Below are 18,761 nucleotides of genomic sequence, written 5' to 3' on the forward strand. Positions count from 1 at the left end.
AGAGAGAAATTAAATGGATAAAGTTGGGAATTTTTTTTTTTTTTTTTTTGGGACTGGATTTGTGATTTATTTTGTAGTTAATTTTGGTTTGTGGTTATTAATGTTGTTCTTAGGGCAATTTCTTTTGTTTAAACTAGAGGATTTTCTGGTTATTCTTGGATCAATATCCAATGGGCAAAAGGCTGGAGCAGTTTTTTTTTTTTTATTTATTTTTTTTGTTATGGGTTAATATGTAAATATTTTTTAGGAGGGGGCCAAAATATATATTTTGGGGTAAATTTTTATTTTTCTGGTTAGAAATATATACTATTCTATATTTTTTTCAAAATTTGGGAAGAGCCATGACTCCCTCAGTCCCAACGTAGGTCCGTCTCTGCTTACAACACATTTTGACCATGGAGGGAAGAGCCATGACCCTCTCAGTCCCAACGTAGGTCCGTCTCTTCTTGGCATATTGGCATGGTCACAAAAGATTGTGTGCACGTCTAATCCCTAACACGTCACAAGATAACCTTTTAAGTTTTAACAAATGGCTAAAATCTAAATTTGGGTCTTCTTTTCTTTTTTCTTTTTTTTTCCTCATTTCGGCCACAAAACTTGAACGTTTTTTTGACAAGTCAGTCATTATTCTCACTGTTTGTAAAACAGGCACTATTTACACGTTTGATACAACATCATTTTATAACACTTAACAACAATTTTATAGATGACAATGGACAAAAAGTCTAATTTGACATATGTATTAAGTTTAAGAACTCAAATGAAAAAAAATATATATATATATATATATTAAAACTTTTAGGACAAAAATAACAATACAGCAAACTTAAATGGTGTAATTTTGATTTTTGGCCTTTTCTATATATAAATATTTTTGTCACCTTTTTATTTTTTTTGAAAGCAAAGCAAACTACTGAAATATCATTGCCAAATAGAAAAGAGAGTACAACAAAGCCAAGAAAGAAAAGCTCGAGGCATAGAACAGACTACAAACTATCTTTCTGAACAACTTGAATCAGCAAAGGAGGACAAACTCCTTTCCAAACCTAAGATGATTCCTTCTGCCTCGCATACTGAGCCAGCTCGTGAGCTGCCTTGTTGTATTCTCTTTTCACATGCTTGATTTTCCATCTACTAAAAGAAGCAAGTAGACTATGAATCCCCTGATAAATATGGCCCAGACAGCCACCATTTTCAGCTGCTAAGACACTAGTGACCGCTGATAGAGCATTAGATTCCAAGATAATTTGGGGAAGCTTTTGCTCATTGGCAAGAAGGAGACCACATGCCATAGCCAAAGCTTCAACTTCCTCCACCAAGTATTGACCCTGAAGATATTTACAGCAAGTAACAATAATATTACTAGCTGCATCCCTTATAACAACTCTCACACTTGAGTTCTTTTCACATTCCGAAGTAGCACCATCAACATTGATCTTGAACACACCTATAGGAGGCGCTAACCACTTTCCTTCTGACTGAGACAAACTTTGAGAGCAAGCTGTTGAAGCACTTTTGAACTCAAAAATATATTTCTTCGCAAAACCCCAAATATGATCAGGAATTTGACTTGAGAACTCATACACAATTCTATTTCTATTGTACCAAATTGCCCAAGCAGCCCCAAAGAAAATCTCCAAGTCATTGGATGTACCAGATTCCAAAATCTCCATAGCAATATCTAAAATATTCATATTTACATTCAACAATACAGTCAGATAGTCCAGCCAACATCTTCAAACCCTCTTAGCCACTTCACATTTCACAAAAACATGAAAATTCGTTTCAGGCTCCATACCACAAGCCGGGCAAACATCACAAATATCAACACCTTTTCTTTGCAAATTCACAAAAGTAGGAAGAGCATTCATACACATTCTCCAAGCAAAAATACGTACCTTGGGAGGAATATTTAAATGCCATAGTTTTTTCCATAGAGGACTTCTAGAATCACCAGAAGAGCATTCGCCTTCCTCCAAAGTATCTAACACCCCAACAGCAATATAATAAGCACTTTTTACATTGAATTCTCCTTTTCTATTACCCACTCATGTAATCTGGTCTTCTGGAAGACTGTGGCAAAGGGGAATATTTAGAATAGTCCTTGCTTCAAAAGGCAAGAATAGAGATCTCACTACATCACCTTTCCACCTCCTAGTATCTCTATCAATAAGCGCCGAGACACTAGGGTAATCATTAAAAGACTTCAGGGGGAAGATAACTTTGTATGTTGTTGGAGTCGGTAGCCATTTATCCTCCCAAATAAGAATCCTCTCACCATTGCCAACTCGCCATCGGGTGCCTCTTTTCACAACTTCCAACCCATTGAAAATGCTCCTCCAAGTATAAGAAGGGCTGGATCCAAGCTTTGCATAAAAAACATCACCATGCGGATAATATCTTACTTTAAAAATTTGGGCCACCAGAGAGTTAGGATTCAAAATCAACCTCCAACCTTGCTTAGCTAGCATAGCAAGGTTGAAAGCCTGAAGATTTCTGAACCCCATTGCTCCATTCAACTTAGACTTACACATTTTCTTCCAACTAACCCAAGCAATTTTAGATTCTTGACCCCTTTGACCCCACCAAAATTTCCTCATCATTGCTTCCATCTCATCACAAAGGCTTTTCGAGATCTGGAAATAGCTCATCGTGTATGTTGAAATTGTTTGAGCAACAGCTTTAATAGGGACCTCTCGACCTCCCACTAATAGCATTTTCTGCTTCCACCCCGATAATTTCCTCTCCACCCTCTCTTTAATTTCAGCAAAACTTTCAACTTTTGACTTGCCAATAATTGAGGGTAATCCAAGGTATTTTTTATGGCGGGTATCTTGCATAGGCCCCAACATATTCAACACTTCACTTCTTCTATCATCCGGGGTATTGTTGCTAAAAAAGACTGAAGATTTATCCGCATTAATCTTCTGACCCGATGCAGCTTCATATAATTAGAGAATATTAATAAGATTCTGGCATTCTTGACTATTTGCTTTGCAAAATAAAATACTGTCGTTCGCAAAAAACAGATGAGTGATCTTAGGACAACCTCTACATATAGATACTCCACTTATTTTGTGACTTCTGGCAGCATCATTAATAAGAGAGGAAAAACCATCTGCACATAAAAGAAAAATATAAGGCGAAATAGGGTCTCCTTGACGGAGACCCCTCATAGGAGTAATATTACCATAAGCAACCCCATTTACTAGGATAGAGTAAGATACAGAAGTAATACAATGCCTGATCAACTCTACCCATTTCTCATGAAAGCCCATTTTTACCATCACTAGTTTAATAAAACCCCACTCCATCCTATCATAAGCTTTACTCATATCCAACTTTATTGCTACAAAACCATCTTTACCTTCCTTTTTGTGTTCAAGATAATGCATAAGTTCAAAAGCTACAAGCACATTGTCAGTAATAAGCCTCCCAAAAAGAAACGCACTCTGATTTTCAGATATAATCTGAGGAAGGATCACTTTAAGACGATTGAGTTTATAAACAACATTACAAAGATTAATAGGTCTAAAATCTGTCATCTTTGTGGGGTTTTATATTTTTGGCACCAAAGTGATGTTTGTTTTATTAATTTCTGCCATAGACATATTAGAGTTAAGAACATTTAAAATCATGCATATCACATCATTACCAACAATACCCCAATAATTTTGAAAAAAGATAGCAGACATACCATCTGGTCCAGGAGCTTTTGTTGGATGCATCTGATTTAGCACTATCTCAATTTCCTCCCTAGTGAATTCTTGAATAAGGGACTGATTCATTTCCTCCGTGACTTTTGTTGGAATAGCATCAAGAACTTCCGAAATACAAGTCGAGAAGGCAGAAGAATATAAATTTTTGAAATATGATACTACCACCTCCGCAATACCGTCAATCGAATCATGCCAATTTCCTTCTTCATCCATGATACAGCTGATAGTATTTTTCCTCCTCCTGTTTGAAGCCTTAATGTGGAAATATTTCGCATTTCGGTCCCCAAGGCCTAACCATTGCACCTTAGATCTCTGATGCCACTTAATTTCTTCACTATCCAATAATTCATTAATCTCTTTTCTTAATATATTGATTTCACCGCCTAAGCTGCCATTTCTACCTCTGTAGACCAAAGTATTGAGTGTCTCCCTTTTCTCCTGAATTTTCTTTGGAATTTGCCCAAACACCTATTTGTTCCATCTAGATAGATTATCAGCACAACATCTCAATCTAGTAGCTATTCCCATAGGAGAATTTAAATCTTGGCTGCCATCCCAGACCCCTTGGATGATGTCTTTGCATTCTGTCCTTTTTGTCCACATAGCTTCGAATTGAAATCTAAGTTTAGTGGGATACTTCTAAACAACAGTAGCATCAATTAAAAGCAAAGCGCATTGGTCAAATGTGGATTCCACCAAATGATGCACTTTAACATCTTTATAATGATCAACCCAATCAGAAGTTGCCAAAGCACGATCCAATCTCAAAAACATTCTGCTTTCACCCTCTTGCATATTACACCAAGTAAACTCAGGACCAACAAACCTAAGATCCTTAAACCTACACTAGTGAATAACTTCTCTAAAATCATCCATATGTTTTTGAGATCTTTGCACCCCACCCAATTTCTCTTCCACTAATACTATTTCATTAAAATCACCAAAGCATAACCAGGGCAAATGGTTCTTTTGGCTAAGGCTTCTCAATAAATCCCATGATTCTTTTCTACGATAAGTTTCAGGGTTTCCGTAAAAACCGGTAATACGCCACTTAAGACCGAACTCAGGGTCAGTCACCACTGCATCAACAAAATTCCTAGAATAGCTTTGGATTTCTACCTTAATATCCCTACTCCATAACATAGCTAATCCCCCACTCCTCCCAACACTAGGAACAATTAAACCATTCAACAGACCAGTTTTAAATTTCACCTTTTCCATCTGATACTTCTTCATTTTTGTCTCCGATAGGAAGAAAATTTTGGGCTTCCAACATTGCACAAGCTCGCGCAACACTCGAACTGACCGGGGGTTCCCAAGCCCCCGGCAGTTCCAACCTAAAGCAATCATTGGTCTAGGCGGTGCTACTCAGCAGTCACCGTCGTTTCAGAAAAAAATTTACACCCCCTTCCTGTTCCCCAACGTTTACACAAATGTTTCTGGACATTTTCATTAGAAATAAACAACATATCATTATAAGCCTTTCTCTTTTTACTTACCTCTTGGACTTTTTCAGACTTCACCACCTCTTGGGCCTTCCCTTTATCTCTTGCTATTTTTTTAATTCTTCCTTTAGCTCCTTGGGTGATCACTCGGTCTGGACAATGTGGCTGTGTCCGGTCCACATAAGAGTGTTCTTTGTCTTCTGGCCTTATGGGCTTTAACCTTTCATTTTCATTTAAATCCGGCCATTCTTCTTTTCCCCACTTAAGTCTTCAGTCTCATTTATCCTTAGTAGGCTTAAACTTCTAGCCCTATCTATATCCGACCCAAATTTCTTACTAACTACCTGCTGACTGACTTCAGTCCCATTCCATTCAGTCTTGACCAAATTAGTTCTATCTCCACTCAGCCCTTCACGTGCATTCTGCTCCTTCTCACTGTTCGAAGCTTCTGTCAACCTCTTTTCCCACCTGACCTGCTCACCATGTTTCCTGTGATTGGACATGACAGGATTCATCACAAAGTCCAACTGATCTGCCTCCATCATGAATACCGATCCCTTCTTTGCCTCAGCTCCTCTGCCAACCACCATCGCTGGAAAGCTTTGGCTACCAGCCCCATTCTCTTTTCTAGCTTAGGGATGGCAATTTCGGCCCGACCCGCGGGTACCCGGCCCAGCCCGACCCTAATGGGCTGGGTTTTACCCGGTCCGATTAGGAATAGGGTCGGGTATGGGTCTTAAAAAAAACCCGAAGCGGATCCGGGTCGGGTCCGGGTTTTATCAAAAAAACCCGAAACCCGACCTGAAACCCGACCTGTTTAAAACTCGGTACCCTAAATTACTAAAATACCCTCTATATATATAAACCTATAATTCTAACCCTAAATCCCTAACCCGGTAATCCCCAAATTACTCAGCCTCCCTCACTCAACTCTCCCTCATTCCCTCACACAGCTCTCCCTCACTCTAACCGGCTCTCTCTTACTCCGCAGCCCATCTCTAGTCACCGGCTCTCCCTCACTCTGCAGCTCATCTCCAGGTTTGTGTCACCGTTTCTTTTTTTCTTTTTTTTTTGGTTGTTGTAATGTTGTTGACTATCGACCAATAGGTCCGGCTCTCCCTCACTCGGCAGCTCATCTCCAGTCACCGGCTCTCCCTCACTCCGCAACTCATCTCCAGGTTTGTCCTCTCACCAGTCACCGGTTCTTTTTTTTTTTTTTTTTTTTTTGTTGTTGTTGTTGTAATGTTGTGTTGTTGTTGACCGACAGCTCATTTTGCTCAGTTGCTCTGTTTTGATCTCCATCAGGTTTGTGCTTTTTTTTTTTTTTTTTTTTTTTTTTTTTTTTTGGTTGTTGTTGTTATAATGTTGTTGTTGTTGTTGTGGTTGTAGTTCTGTCTGTGCGCTCTCTAGAGCCTGAACAGGTGCAGAAAAGAGAACCCAACAGGTACTCCCTGTCTGCATTTTCTATTCCTCTCTGTTATTTTCAAAGTTTCTCAATAAAAATGTTACCTTTACTGTTATGTTCTTTATTCATTTGGTTCCTGAGAATCACAGTAATCTGAATACTTTAGAGTAGTTTCCATTGTTAAAGGGTTTATGGGGTTTTTTGGAATTAAGGAACATAACAGTAAAGGTATTTCCACTTGAAAATAACAATATTAATAAAGTATGATAATCTCCGATTAGCAGAGAGAGAGAGAGAGAGAGAGAGAGAGAGAGAGAGAGATAGTCAAGCTTTTGTCAGTCTCCGATCTCAGCCTCCCTCCTTACCTATAATCTCCGATTCAGGTATGATATATCGATTCCTCCAAATTAAAGTTTCATTATTGCTACGTTTATGTTCTCTTCTTTTTCTTTGTTTCTTTAATTTTCCCTAAAGTTCAATAATTTTTTAAAGGTTCCAGTTTTTTTTTTCTTTTCTTCGTAATGGGTTTTGTTGTGAACTTGATCTTTTGTTATAAAAAATCGTTCTTTTTGATTTTGTTCGAATTTGTATTTTCTTGTTTGAGTGCTATTTTTGTTGAATAGGATCGGCTTGTTTTGATTTGATTTTTTTGGGTCTTCTTGTTCGGACCTAGGGTTTATATGTTAATTCTTGTTTTTAATATTGGTGAGGGAAAATAAGTTAATAAAAATAAAATAAACGAGAAAATTTTGATCCTTTTTTCTGTATCTTGAAGCCTAGGGAGAAAAAAAGCTCTCAACTTTATATCTAGTTCAGCTTCATTGTTTTTGTATTTTTAATTTTAAGTTTATAGGAGTTCAAAATAAATAATAATATGAACTGGGTTTTTTTTTTTTTTTTTTTTTTTTTTTTTTTTTTTTTTTTTTTTTAAATCAGCTTGGAGTTCAATAGGGTTTGGATTTTTTTAAAATGGGGTTTTGATGATTTGAAATTGTAGACATGTTGTCTAACCGGTTCTTGTCTCTGTTGTTTTCTCTGTACAGATTTATGTTGGTTAGTGTGGACTGAGGCTGCTTGTGGTTTTGGGATTCCAATTAAATCCATTCTTTCTTCGCAGAAGGTAAGGAAGCCGAATCAAATTTTTGTTCTATTTTGTTCTTTCTATTTTGATTAATATTGTTATTAACATAGAAATGTCAATGCTCTGAATATGCATCCCCTATGCAGGCAGACAATTGGGTGGTTAATGGTTAATATTCACTCTCCATTTTACTTCCAAATCCTGTTGAAACTGGGATTCCATAATGACCCACTTGTGTGGGTTTGGATTAATATTTTTTACTGAACGTTGGTAAAGTATAAGGGCAAAATACTACCTTAGGTTCCCTTCTCAAATTTTTTCCATCTGTTTAGTTAAATAACCATTCAAATGGTGTTAAAACACACTGTCTCTCTTCTTTTCTATTTTATTTGTTGGCCCATGAGAAAATCCGTCCACTTCAAACCTCTCACGCAATTTCCTGGTTCTATCCCATATCAACACCCAGATCAGACGCACTGCAAATAGATTAGAGGGTCTCCTTCAACTTGAACACAATCTTGATAAAAATTTTGTCACTATATAGAATAACTTGAAGGCCATCTTGATGCTATTTGGAAATACATGGTGAATTCCTAAACTTTTTTGCTTGGAGAGAACAATGAGGCGAGGAGATTACTAAGGTGGTTGCAGTGAGTAGCGGATTGGGATTGGGTTTGGTTGCTTTTTGGTGTTATTTACTTTTGGAGCTAAAATTTAGTAATTTACATGAATTGTTGTTGCTTTGAGGAGCAAGAAAGTGTTTCAAAGGGTCAATGCCATAGGGTTTTGTGACTTTGTTTCATGTGATAACTTTGGTGTCTTCTTCATTTCTGCATAGTTTGTTTAATGGAAGAAATTGTTTGTTTTTTGTGTTTGTTGGGAATGCAGATCCTAAAACAGAGATGGAAGACACAAACACAGACACAAACAAATCTGGTTCTTCCTCGCCAAGTGGTTCTCCCTTAAGAACTAGACATTGTCCCTTGCCGACTATGCGGTCTCCTTCGCCATTTTCACGATCACCCTCACCATTGTCACCGAGCAATTCACCCTCAAGATCACCATTAAACAACGAGTAAGTGTTTGAATTTGGAGTTAATCAATGAGTATGTGTAATAATAAATTTGTGACAATTTGTTTTGATTCTAACTCCCAAACTTTTGAACCAATTAGGAATCCGAAATCCCCGACGGTGGACTTAGTGGTAGAAGACTTAGAGGTAGAGGAACAAGAAGGGACAGAGGGAGAGCAAGAGCCTACAAATGAGGACTTGGATACAAGTAGAAAAAAAAAGACTACCTCAGATGTTTGGTCTCATTTTACAAGGAAGAAAGTTGAAGGAAACGTTAAAGCCCAATGCCATCATTGTAACAAACTTTACTTGGGTGAGTTTAGCCAAGGTACAACTTATTTGCATAATCATTTAGCAAGATGTCCACGGATGAAATTTAAAGATATAAGGGATATGAGACAACAAGTCTTGATCAATCAACAAAATAAGGTGGATGGAACCATGAGTTTGAGTACTTATCAATTTGATCAAGTTAGAGTGAGGAATAAGCTTGCTCGTATGGTCATCCTACATGAATATCCTCTTTCAATGGTTGACCATATTGGGTTTAAAGAATTTGTGGCCGATCTTCAACCTATGTTTAAACTTGTCACAAGAAATACTTTGAAGAGTAACATTCTTAAGATCTATGATAATGAGAGGGAGAAAGCTTTGAAGATGACGGACAAGAATGGAAGTATGATGGCCATTACAACCGATATGTGGACTTCAAGTAACAAAAAGAGAGGGTTTATGGTCATTACCGCTCATTTCATTGATCATACTTGGACGTTGCAAAGCCGGGTTCTAAGGTAATTTTCTTTATCTATAAATTGAATGTTAAAAACTTTACATTTAGAATGTTTATTGAGTTATGTTATAATTATTCATATTATTTTTCTAGGTTTGTTTATGTTCCTTCTCCACACACAAAAGAAGTCCTTGCTGAAGTCCTTGTTGATTGTTTTTTAGAGTGGAACATTGATAGGAAGTTGTCTACAATAACTGTTGATAATTGTAGTACTAATGATGTCATGATTAGACTTCTTTTGAATAAGCTTGATATTAGTTCTCTTATGTTGGGTGGGTCTATGTTGCATATGAGGTGTGCTGCATATATTTTGAATTTGATTGTTCAAGATGGGTTGTCTCTTATTGGTGATGGTATTAAAATGATTCGTGATAGTGTGATTTGTGATAGTGTGATTTATTGGACTGGATCACCAAAAAGAAGGCAAAAATTTGAAGAAAATGCATGTCAATTGCCTGTTCAATGCACCAATAGATTGTAAAACTCGTTGGAATTCAACTTACTTAATGCTTTCTATTGCATTGATTTATAAAGATGTTTTCTCACGTTTGGCTAAACGTGAAATATCTTATACTTATTTACCATATGATTATGATTAGGAGTTGGCCAAAGATATTTGTGGGAGGTTGGAGTTGTTTCATAGTGCGACTGAGTTTTTCTCTGGTCGTAAGTACCCCACAACTAATATGTATTTTAATTTGGTGTGTGAGTTGAAAATTGCATTGAATGAATGGAGTGTGTCTTCAAATGAGATGATAAGTACGATGGCAGAAAGCATGCTTGCTAAGTTTAATTCTTATTGGGCTAATGTTAGTGTTGTTATGGCTATTGCTGCTATCTTAGATCCAATATATAAGATGAAGTTATTAGAATTTTATTATCCTAACATTTATGGTGATAATTCTAATTTGAAGATTGAAAAAATTAAGAATCTTTGTTTTTTTTGATAAGTAAAATTTAATTTAATGGAAAAAAAATTAAGAATCTTTGTTATGATTTGTTTGATGAGTATGGAGATATAAACGAGTCATCTATAGATAATAAAGGAAGTTCTCATATTCCTGCTAGTACTTCAAGCCCTGTGGCACAAATGAAATTTAGGTTGAGTGGGGCAATGTCATCTTTTGATGAGTTTGTGAATAATAGTTCAAGTAGTTCAAAGAAACATGGGAGTGCTAGAATGAAATTTGATCATTTCATTGATGAGGGAGTGTTGAAGAGGAGTGAAGATTTTGATATTTTGGGATGGTAGAAAAGTAATGGTTTAAAGTATCCTACTTTACAAAGAATTGCAAGAGATATTTTAGCAATTCCTGTCACAACTGTTGCTTCAGAATCGGCCTTTAGCACTAGTGGGAGACTTTTAAGTCCACACCGTAGTAGGCTACATCCCAAGACTATAGAGGCAATGATGTGTGCTCAGAATTGGTTATGGAGTGAAATCAACAGTTAGTAATTGTCTGATTTCTATTTATAAAATTAAAATTGTATTTTTATATTTGCTAGTTACAATTTGATATTTCATTCTTTAATTCATTGTTGTTGTAGGTTCTTCAACTATGTCCGGAGATTGTACACTTCAATCAATTCTTGATGATGGGGAGCCTAATGAAGAGGATGGGAGTTGTGTCACAATTATGGATGATTAGACATTTTGTATTAATTTAGTAGCCTTTTTAATTTCTTAAACTTGTTGGATTAATTTGTTGGTTTGTAATTATTCTAAGCCTTTTTAGCATTTTGTAATTTTTTAGCCTTTTTAATTTGTTGGTTTGTGGAGGATAAGACATTTTGTAATTTCTTACACTTGTGGGATTTGTTTTGTAACTTTTTATTTTTTAATTTCTTGAACTTGTTGGACTTGTGATACTTAGTTCTTGGACTTATTGGATTTATTTTATTTTTATGTTTAGTTGGTGATTTTAATTATGATTTATTGATTTATAGATGTATAATTAAATTAACAGGTGATTTATTGATTTATAATTAACTTATAATTTGGATTGATTTGGCTGCATATGCCAAAAATCTTAATGGGCTTGAATGGGCTTGAATTGGCTTGAATTGGCTGCCTAATAATGCCTTGAATGGGCTTAAATTGCCTGCCCAATGAATGAGCTTGAATCTGGCAAAAAACAATTCAATGGGCTTAAAAAAAAAAAAAAAAAAATCAGTTGGGCTAGAATTGGGCCCAACCGGTTAAACGGGGCCCGCAGGGCAGGTCTGGGCCCCGGAAAAAAAAAAACCCGATTAATAATTGGGCCAGGTCTGGGTTGCAGGTCTTAGCTCGCGGGTCGGACCTGGGTATGCAAAAACCAAGCCCGAACCCGGCCCGTTGCCATCCCTATTCTAGCTTCACCGTCCACCACCATAGAAGCCGAACCTCCTTTCTCAGCCACGGACTGCTCCTTCAGCTTTTCTTTTTCACCTCCAACTTTCATAACTCCACTAGCTTTCAGCCATTCACCATATTGCCTTCCTGATAATTGCTCCAATGAACTTGCTTAACAATGTTTTTCATCATGCCCAAATATTCCACATCTATAACAGAAAGTAGGCAACCTCTCATACCTGAAATCAACCCAAAATCTTCCACCTTCATCATTCTTAACATACCCCCCTCTACGAAAAGGTTTATCAATCTGCACCTCAACTCTTATTCTTAAAAACTTAGCTTGATCTGCTTGTATAGCTCTCTTGTCAACCTCTAACACTCTTCCAATCTTACTGCCAATATCTCTTCCAATATCCTCAGTCATATTCTCAAATGGCAAACCCCAAATCTGCACCCAAAAAGGAGAATGGGAGAGACTAAGGTTTTTTGATGTCAAACCTTTCCTCCATTGGCAGAGAAGGAGAAGGTTATTGTCAAAATTCCAAGGACCACTTTTTTCAACCCACTCTAACTGACATCTTGACCCAAACTTAAACTGCAAAATATTATTCCACACTTCCACAATTCTCAAATCAAAACTCATTTTCCATGCTGCCTTTAAGGTTTTCTTTAAAGCTCTAAAATTTTGATGACGATCTGAAAGTAGACGCCCAAATAAGCTCAGAGAGCATTCTTCAAAAATTCCAGAACTGTTATTATTAGCAATAACAATATCCTCCTCTTCTTCTTTTGTGAGCTTCAAGTTTCCCAAACTATTCACTACTTCTTGATCCATACAGCCACATCCGAAGAAAATTGGGCTACAACCACTTTAGGAAAATGGTGTAATCCAAGAAAGAACCCTAAAAAGACTTTTAAGGGAGGGAATAAGCTCTTACCTAGATGAGAGAGAAAGAAAAGCTCTTACTGTAATGAGAGAGAAAAAGACTCCTACAGGGGAGAGTTTGACTGTTTGATAATATTTTTGTCACCTTAGAAAGATATCAACAAGGTTACAGATGACTTTACGTTGCTGATAAATCAAGTATGTAAACAGTATACAGCCCAATCTGGATCATAAGTCTTGCTTGCTCTATCATTTAACTCTCCCAATTTAAAATTCACTAATTCCCTCCAATCCTTACTCCCTTCTTAATGAATTGTTAACAATAGCAACATAGAGATCAGTGAAATAAGTTTTATACGAGAGTAACGGTTACTTCTTAAATTGTAAGCGACACTCTCTTTACTCGCTTCATAATTAGTCAAGGCCTACTTTGTTTCCTTTGGCAAGTAAAAAAACCTATCATACATCTTTAACTCGCTTCATAATTAGTCAAGGCCTACTTTGTTTCCTTTGGCAAGTAAAAAAACCTATCATACATCTTTAACTTATAGTTGTATTAGATTTCACAACTCAAACAAAAATAATATATATTAGATTTCAGATTTTCTTTGGATGGAATGTGCTTATGTGACTAATATATAATATTTTCCGCTTTGCTTCATTGATGGTTCAGATTGTTGTTTTGCCAACAAAAATTTGGTGGTTAATATCAACAAGTGAGAGTGGTTGGTTGTCAACAAGATTTTGGTTGTTAATATCAACAGGTGAGAGACTCTCGCTTGTCTCAATGTCTCATCAGTTTGCTGGTTTAGAAGAGAATAGTTAAGAGTGCCAGCAGCCTATCCTAAGTTAATACAACCAACCAAATGGAAAGATGCAAAAAGCTGCCAAGCACTCTTTCCATTTGGTTGTATGAAGACTATAAATTCATTGAAAATAAATAAATAGAAGGAAAATGAAAATGAAGATGAGAAGATCAAGCAAATAACACGAAGTTTAAATGCAAACCTGTGATAAATCCATATAAACAAACAGCTCTATATCAAAATACAACTAAAGTGCCATTCGGTAAATAAAAAATAAATAAATAAATGGCCCTTAAAGAGTCTTCGGTAAAATGTTAATAAGAAGCAGAGCACAAAATCTGCTACACTCAAAGCAAGAAATCTGTATACAATTGCACCTTATTATGCCTAAAACAATGAGATTACCAACAAAACAGTGGTTTGTCAAAAGACTCAAAACACTTTTAACTATGCTACTTCTTTTTACAAGCAAAACTTGCTTTAGTTTTGCTGTCATAGTAAAACTGCACTTACAACTAAAGGCTAATTATTAAAAGTTACAAGGAGAGGTCAGGCAATGAAATCCACACAACCCCATACGTTACATGGAAAGTTCAGGTGTATAGTATATACAGCCTTACCAATTATCTCCAGATGCTTTGTTCTCATTCTCAGCATCAAAGTTGATGGTTTTGGATATTTCAAAACCTGCTGGCATAAGATGTCTAGCTTCCATCTCACTGTATAACATCTTTGCTAATTGACTTTTTCCACACCGACAAAGTCCAACAAAAACTTCAGATAAGATGCCTGAATCAGGAGTCATAGATCTCTCAATCATTTCCCTCAACACTTGAACTGCTCCATCAAAATCCTCATTCTTGCAGAAGGTTGATATCAATATCTTGAAAGTTTGTTCATTAGGATGACAACCAATCCTTACCATGCTTTTATATAGCTGAAAGGCCCGCTCAGAGTTCTTCCTCACACACTGACCACTAATAAGGGCAGAAAAGGTCGAGGCATTTGGTACTAAGTTCTCCTTATCAAGTTCTTTAACCAGATATGCTGCTTTCTTTGTCTTACCCTCCTTGCATAGTCCCAAAATCAAGGCATTATAAGTCAAGATATCAGCCTTAACTTGACTCCTCAACATCTCATCATAAAGCCTACCTCCCATCTCACTGTTACCCACTTGGCTATACCCATTTATCAAGGTGTTGTAGGTCACAGTATTAGGAGAAACATTCACTGCTTTCATCTCATTGAAAACCTTACCAGCTTCATGTAATTTTTCTTCCTTGCAAAACCCATAAATGAGTGTGTTAAATGTAACCACATTCGGATGGACCCCATTCTTCTCCATTGAGTTTTTAAGCTTTATCACGGAGCTCAAAAGAGCCTTATTGCAATATCCTGCAATTAGCGTATTATAAGATGCAATATTCGGACTAAAACCCATGCCTTCCATCTCCCTAAAAATCTCAACAGCCTTGTCCAATTTCCCCAATTTACAATAAGAACACATGACCATATTAAGAGTATAAACATTTGACGAAATCCTATAACGCTGCATTTCTTTATAGAATGCCAAGGTGATATCCATCCTGTGCAAATCAAGCAAAGAACTCATGTATGCATTACATGACTCAATAGTAGGGAAAAACCCAGAATCTTTCATTCGACAAAAAATATCAGTGGCATTCCTAAACTTCTTCATATGCGCAAGAGTCTTGAAAAGTGAGTCAAAAACACGAGGCGAAGAATCACACAAGCGGTACAAGTGCAGCATTTCTTCAAACAGATTCAATGGCACATCTATTGAACCTGATACAAGAACCTTCCTCAAAATGGACTCCGCAGACTTGAATTTCTGGTTTTTGGTGAGAATGTGGAGGATTATTGAATGGGTTTCGAGGTTATGACCACATGGTTTCTGAATCCCAACCCATTTAAAAAACTCGAGGGAAAGAACATGGTCCTTCTGAATCTTTAACAATATATGTTTCACTCTAAGGGGTGTTAGACCGGTTGATAAGGAACTGAGCTTAGACCAATCAGAGTGAATTAGATGGCTGTGTGCAACATTTATGAAATCAAGGTCCTGACCTCTGGGTTCAGGGATTGTTCTGTGGGGCATTGGAACTGGTTTCCAATTTCTTCCTAAATCCACTGGGATGCTGGGCTTTATAGTGCTCTGAGTTATAGCGACAGAATTAAGGTAAGTTGAAAATCGACAAAATGGAAAGCTATTATTCATAATTTCCTGATATAGAAAGAAGATGGTTTTTCTTTTTGGTTTGTGAAGAAGCAGAAAATATTGGTGTATAACCAAAGTGAATATTTCCTCCCAATTCAGCAAAATGAAAATGAAATGGATCTGGTTCTTGATGAAATTAAGACAACTAAAATGTATAGCATAGGAAAAATGTACATGATTATTTGAAGATCCACTAACTTTGGTTGAATGCAGAGACCAAAGGAAATGTATACTCTTTGGATTAATTTACTTTGCTTATGAACTCTGACCCTTCACTGGGGCATTATAACAAGCAAAGCCTGCTTGTAGTTTGCTCTGAACTTCACCAAGGAGAAAAAGAAGAAAGAAGAAAGAACAGAGTTTGGAACTGATGGTGGCAGTGAAATAGGGGGGGACATGAGTGGAAGTGACGACAACACATGGGAGAGGAGAGGAAACTGTTATGATTTGTTTGAAAGAGTTAACATAAAACAGGTTCACCCGGTAACTGGTTATGCAGAATATAATATCAGTTAGGATAAAGTGGGCAACAAAACTGGAGGTAGTGTAAAAGGGACAATGGTGTTGACATCAGAAACTAAGCCTCTACCAACTGATTCTCCAAGACAGATTGCTATCTGAAAAGAAAAGGAGAAAAGAAAATTTTCTATGATCATTTCCAATATCCCAAAATAAGATAAGCAGTATGAATGAAATAAATTAACACACAAAATTAACTTGGAGTCCATCAACCAAGTTAAGTGGGTTGATTCTGTTGATGATCCTGTGCCATTACAAGATAGAAAATTCCTTGATCAACACAAGAAAAATGTGCAAAAATGATGCAGGGAAATGAGAACCCTAACAATTTGCCATAAATCAGCATGTGTAGTGTAGCTACCCAGTTTGTGCCTATTTGGTAATTAATTTTCAGTTTTTTAAAATAAGGTTGTTTGAAAAAGCTGAACGAAGAAAATGGTGAAATTTGAAATGCTGTAAATTGAAAAGGTTGTATTTGCCATTAGCTAAATCACCTGAGGGGAAACAAACACACCAAAGCGGAGAACAAATAGGTTCCAACACACCACATTTATAAAAAAATGGAAAAATTGTTCTGACACAGAAACAAAAAGCAACAGAGCTAACAAATATAATACAGTGAGAAGATGAACATGAAGGTTTGATCAGTGCAGGAAAATTCCTTGATCAGCATCACAAGAAAAATGTGCAAATATGATGAATGGAAATGTGAAATGTAGCAATTTGCCAATAAAACAACGCGTGCAGGAACCCAGTTGGACAGAAACAAAAGACAAGAGAGGTAGGAAACATATACATAGTAGAGTGAGAGTGAAAGGATCAGCACGAAGGTTTGATGATCAATGCATTGGTAGCAGAGAAAATTAGAATGTCAGGAGAAGTCTAGTCTAGATTAGCATTCCATACTAGAATGTAACCCAACACCTTTTTCATACAAGCCATATTGCTATGCTTAATTAATTAAGCAAAAAGCATTTTGTTGTAGAAGAGGTTGCGAACGTCACAAATGCTATAACTATAACAAGGACTAGGGCCCTCTTCATAGTACACTACCAACATAATCTTCTTCTATTATATATAAAGCGAAAATCAACACACAGAGACAATAGAATGGAAAGAAACAAAGAACAATGAGTGGCAGTCAGTAGAGAGAGCGAGAGAGAGAAATTACAAAGTGAAAGAGTAGGCTGTGCATGTGTGCGTATTCCTTCCAACTTTAGCACTCACTTCCTCTACTCTAGGGTTCAGGTTCAGCAGCAACTCTATATAACGACGGGGTTTCCTTCTCACCAGACGGACCCAGGATTTCAAGTTAAGGGGGGCCGAAGTATAAGAAGAAAAAAAAAGTTGTGACATTTTTATTGAATTATTTATTTGTCTTTTTATCTTTGTTAGTCACCCACTACAGTCTACAGACGTTATGAATATTTTTGAGCATTCTAAACTCACACTATCATGACCATCCATAATATCATTAAAAATATCCAAATTTGAAAAGACAAAATTAACTTCTTAAATCCTAAATGGACCTAATCCAAAAGCAAAAGCCAAGCAAACGACAAACATAGATGCCAAAAAACACAACATTATGAATTTATAATAATGCGCAACTTTAGGATTTGTTTTTCCTAAATCACTACCCTCTGTTGCTCTGTTTGTGCTTGTTGCCCTCACTTCACTACCAACAAACACAATCACAAATTCGCAGATCAATTATTCAATTCACAATCATCCTCAGCAAAAAAACAAACACCACAATCACACAAACTATAAACGTATGGTGTGGAGAGAGCATCAGAGAATATATTTATATATCATATCAGTATTAGGTTTTGAAAGAGAGAATAAATACTTGAAATTGGCATGACGGAGCTTGGAGAGGCCGGCGCCGGCGGCGTGGTCGGTAGGTCAGTGGCCGGTGGTGGTGGTTGATGCTTGATTTTCTCTCAGTCTCTCTCGTCTCGTCTCTCTTTTTCTTTTCTTTTTTAGTTTGGAACTAGTCGCTAACCCGTGCGATGCACGGGAAAACTATTAGAAAATAATAAAGCATGCATATATTAAAAAACAATTTAAGTTCATGTGTGCTTGCAAGGGATACATACCTAAATAGTTCTTACGGTAGAAATAAAAGCCTTATCTTTGAGATAAAGAACTGATGTAAACAAACTAATCTTACATAAAACAAATTTAAAAAAAAAAAAAACATAAAAAATATAATGATTCTTCAAAGACAACGGTATTCCCTCTCCAATGATAAAATAATAGAGACGGGGAGAGGAAGTTACCTAGAACATATTTTGTCTAAGCTATAGACCACAAAACCTGCAAAAAGTAAAGACATCTCCATTTATCTAATCACCAGCTCCGATTTTGCAACAAGGAGATTGCACAAATAATTTGCTAGAGAATAGAAAACTCAAGAAATATATAATAATAGTTATTGAAGTCAAAATAACATACGCTT

At 36.5% G+C, this 18,761-nt stretch overlaps 2 protein-coding genes across 2 annotated transcripts; both read right to left on the reverse strand.

Moving 5' to 3' along the window:
• Window positions 1-12,016: 12,016 nt before the first annotated feature.
• LOC115985523 lies at window positions 12,017-12,682 on the reverse strand. The gene has a single exon (XM_031108463.1). The coding sequence runs from the start codon at window positions 12,680-12,682 to the stop codon at window positions 12,017-12,019; it is 666 nt and encodes a 221-aa protein (XP_030964323.1).
• Window positions 12,683-13,825: 1,143 nt separating this feature from the next.
• LOC115987423 (pentatricopeptide repeat-containing protein At4g26680, mitochondrial-like) lies at window positions 13,826-18,263 on the reverse strand. Its single transcript, XM_031110963.1, has 2 exons — window positions 18,150-18,263; window positions 13,826-16,395 (listed from the first exon to the last, which is right to left on the reverse strand). The coding sequence occupies exon 2, from the start codon at window positions 15,776-15,778 to the stop codon at window positions 14,156-14,158; it is 1,623 nt and encodes a 540-aa protein (XP_030966823.1). The 5' UTR covers window positions 15,779-16,395; window positions 18,150-18,263; the 3' UTR covers window positions 13,826-14,155.
• Between the last annotated feature and the right edge of the window lie 498 nt (window positions 18,264-18,761).

Source organism: Quercus lobata, chromosome 4 (genome assembly GCF_001633185.2).
Source record: "Quercus lobata isolate SW786 chromosome 4, ValleyOak3.0 Primary Assembly, whole genome shotgun sequence".
In the NCBI taxonomy this organism is placed as follows: Eukaryota; Viridiplantae; Streptophyta; class Magnoliopsida; order Fagales; family Fagaceae; genus Quercus; species Quercus lobata.

What these genes read in the sequence shown, in the direction of transcription:
- LOC115987423 (XM_031110963.1), bottom strand. Translation starts at nt 15,778, where the DNA reads ATGAATAATAGCTTTCCATTTTGTCGATTTTCAACTTACCTTAATTCT.
- LOC115985523 (XM_031108463.1), bottom strand. Translation starts at nt 12,682, where the DNA reads ATGGATCAAGAAGTAGTGAATAGTTTGGGAAACTTGAAGCTCACAAAA.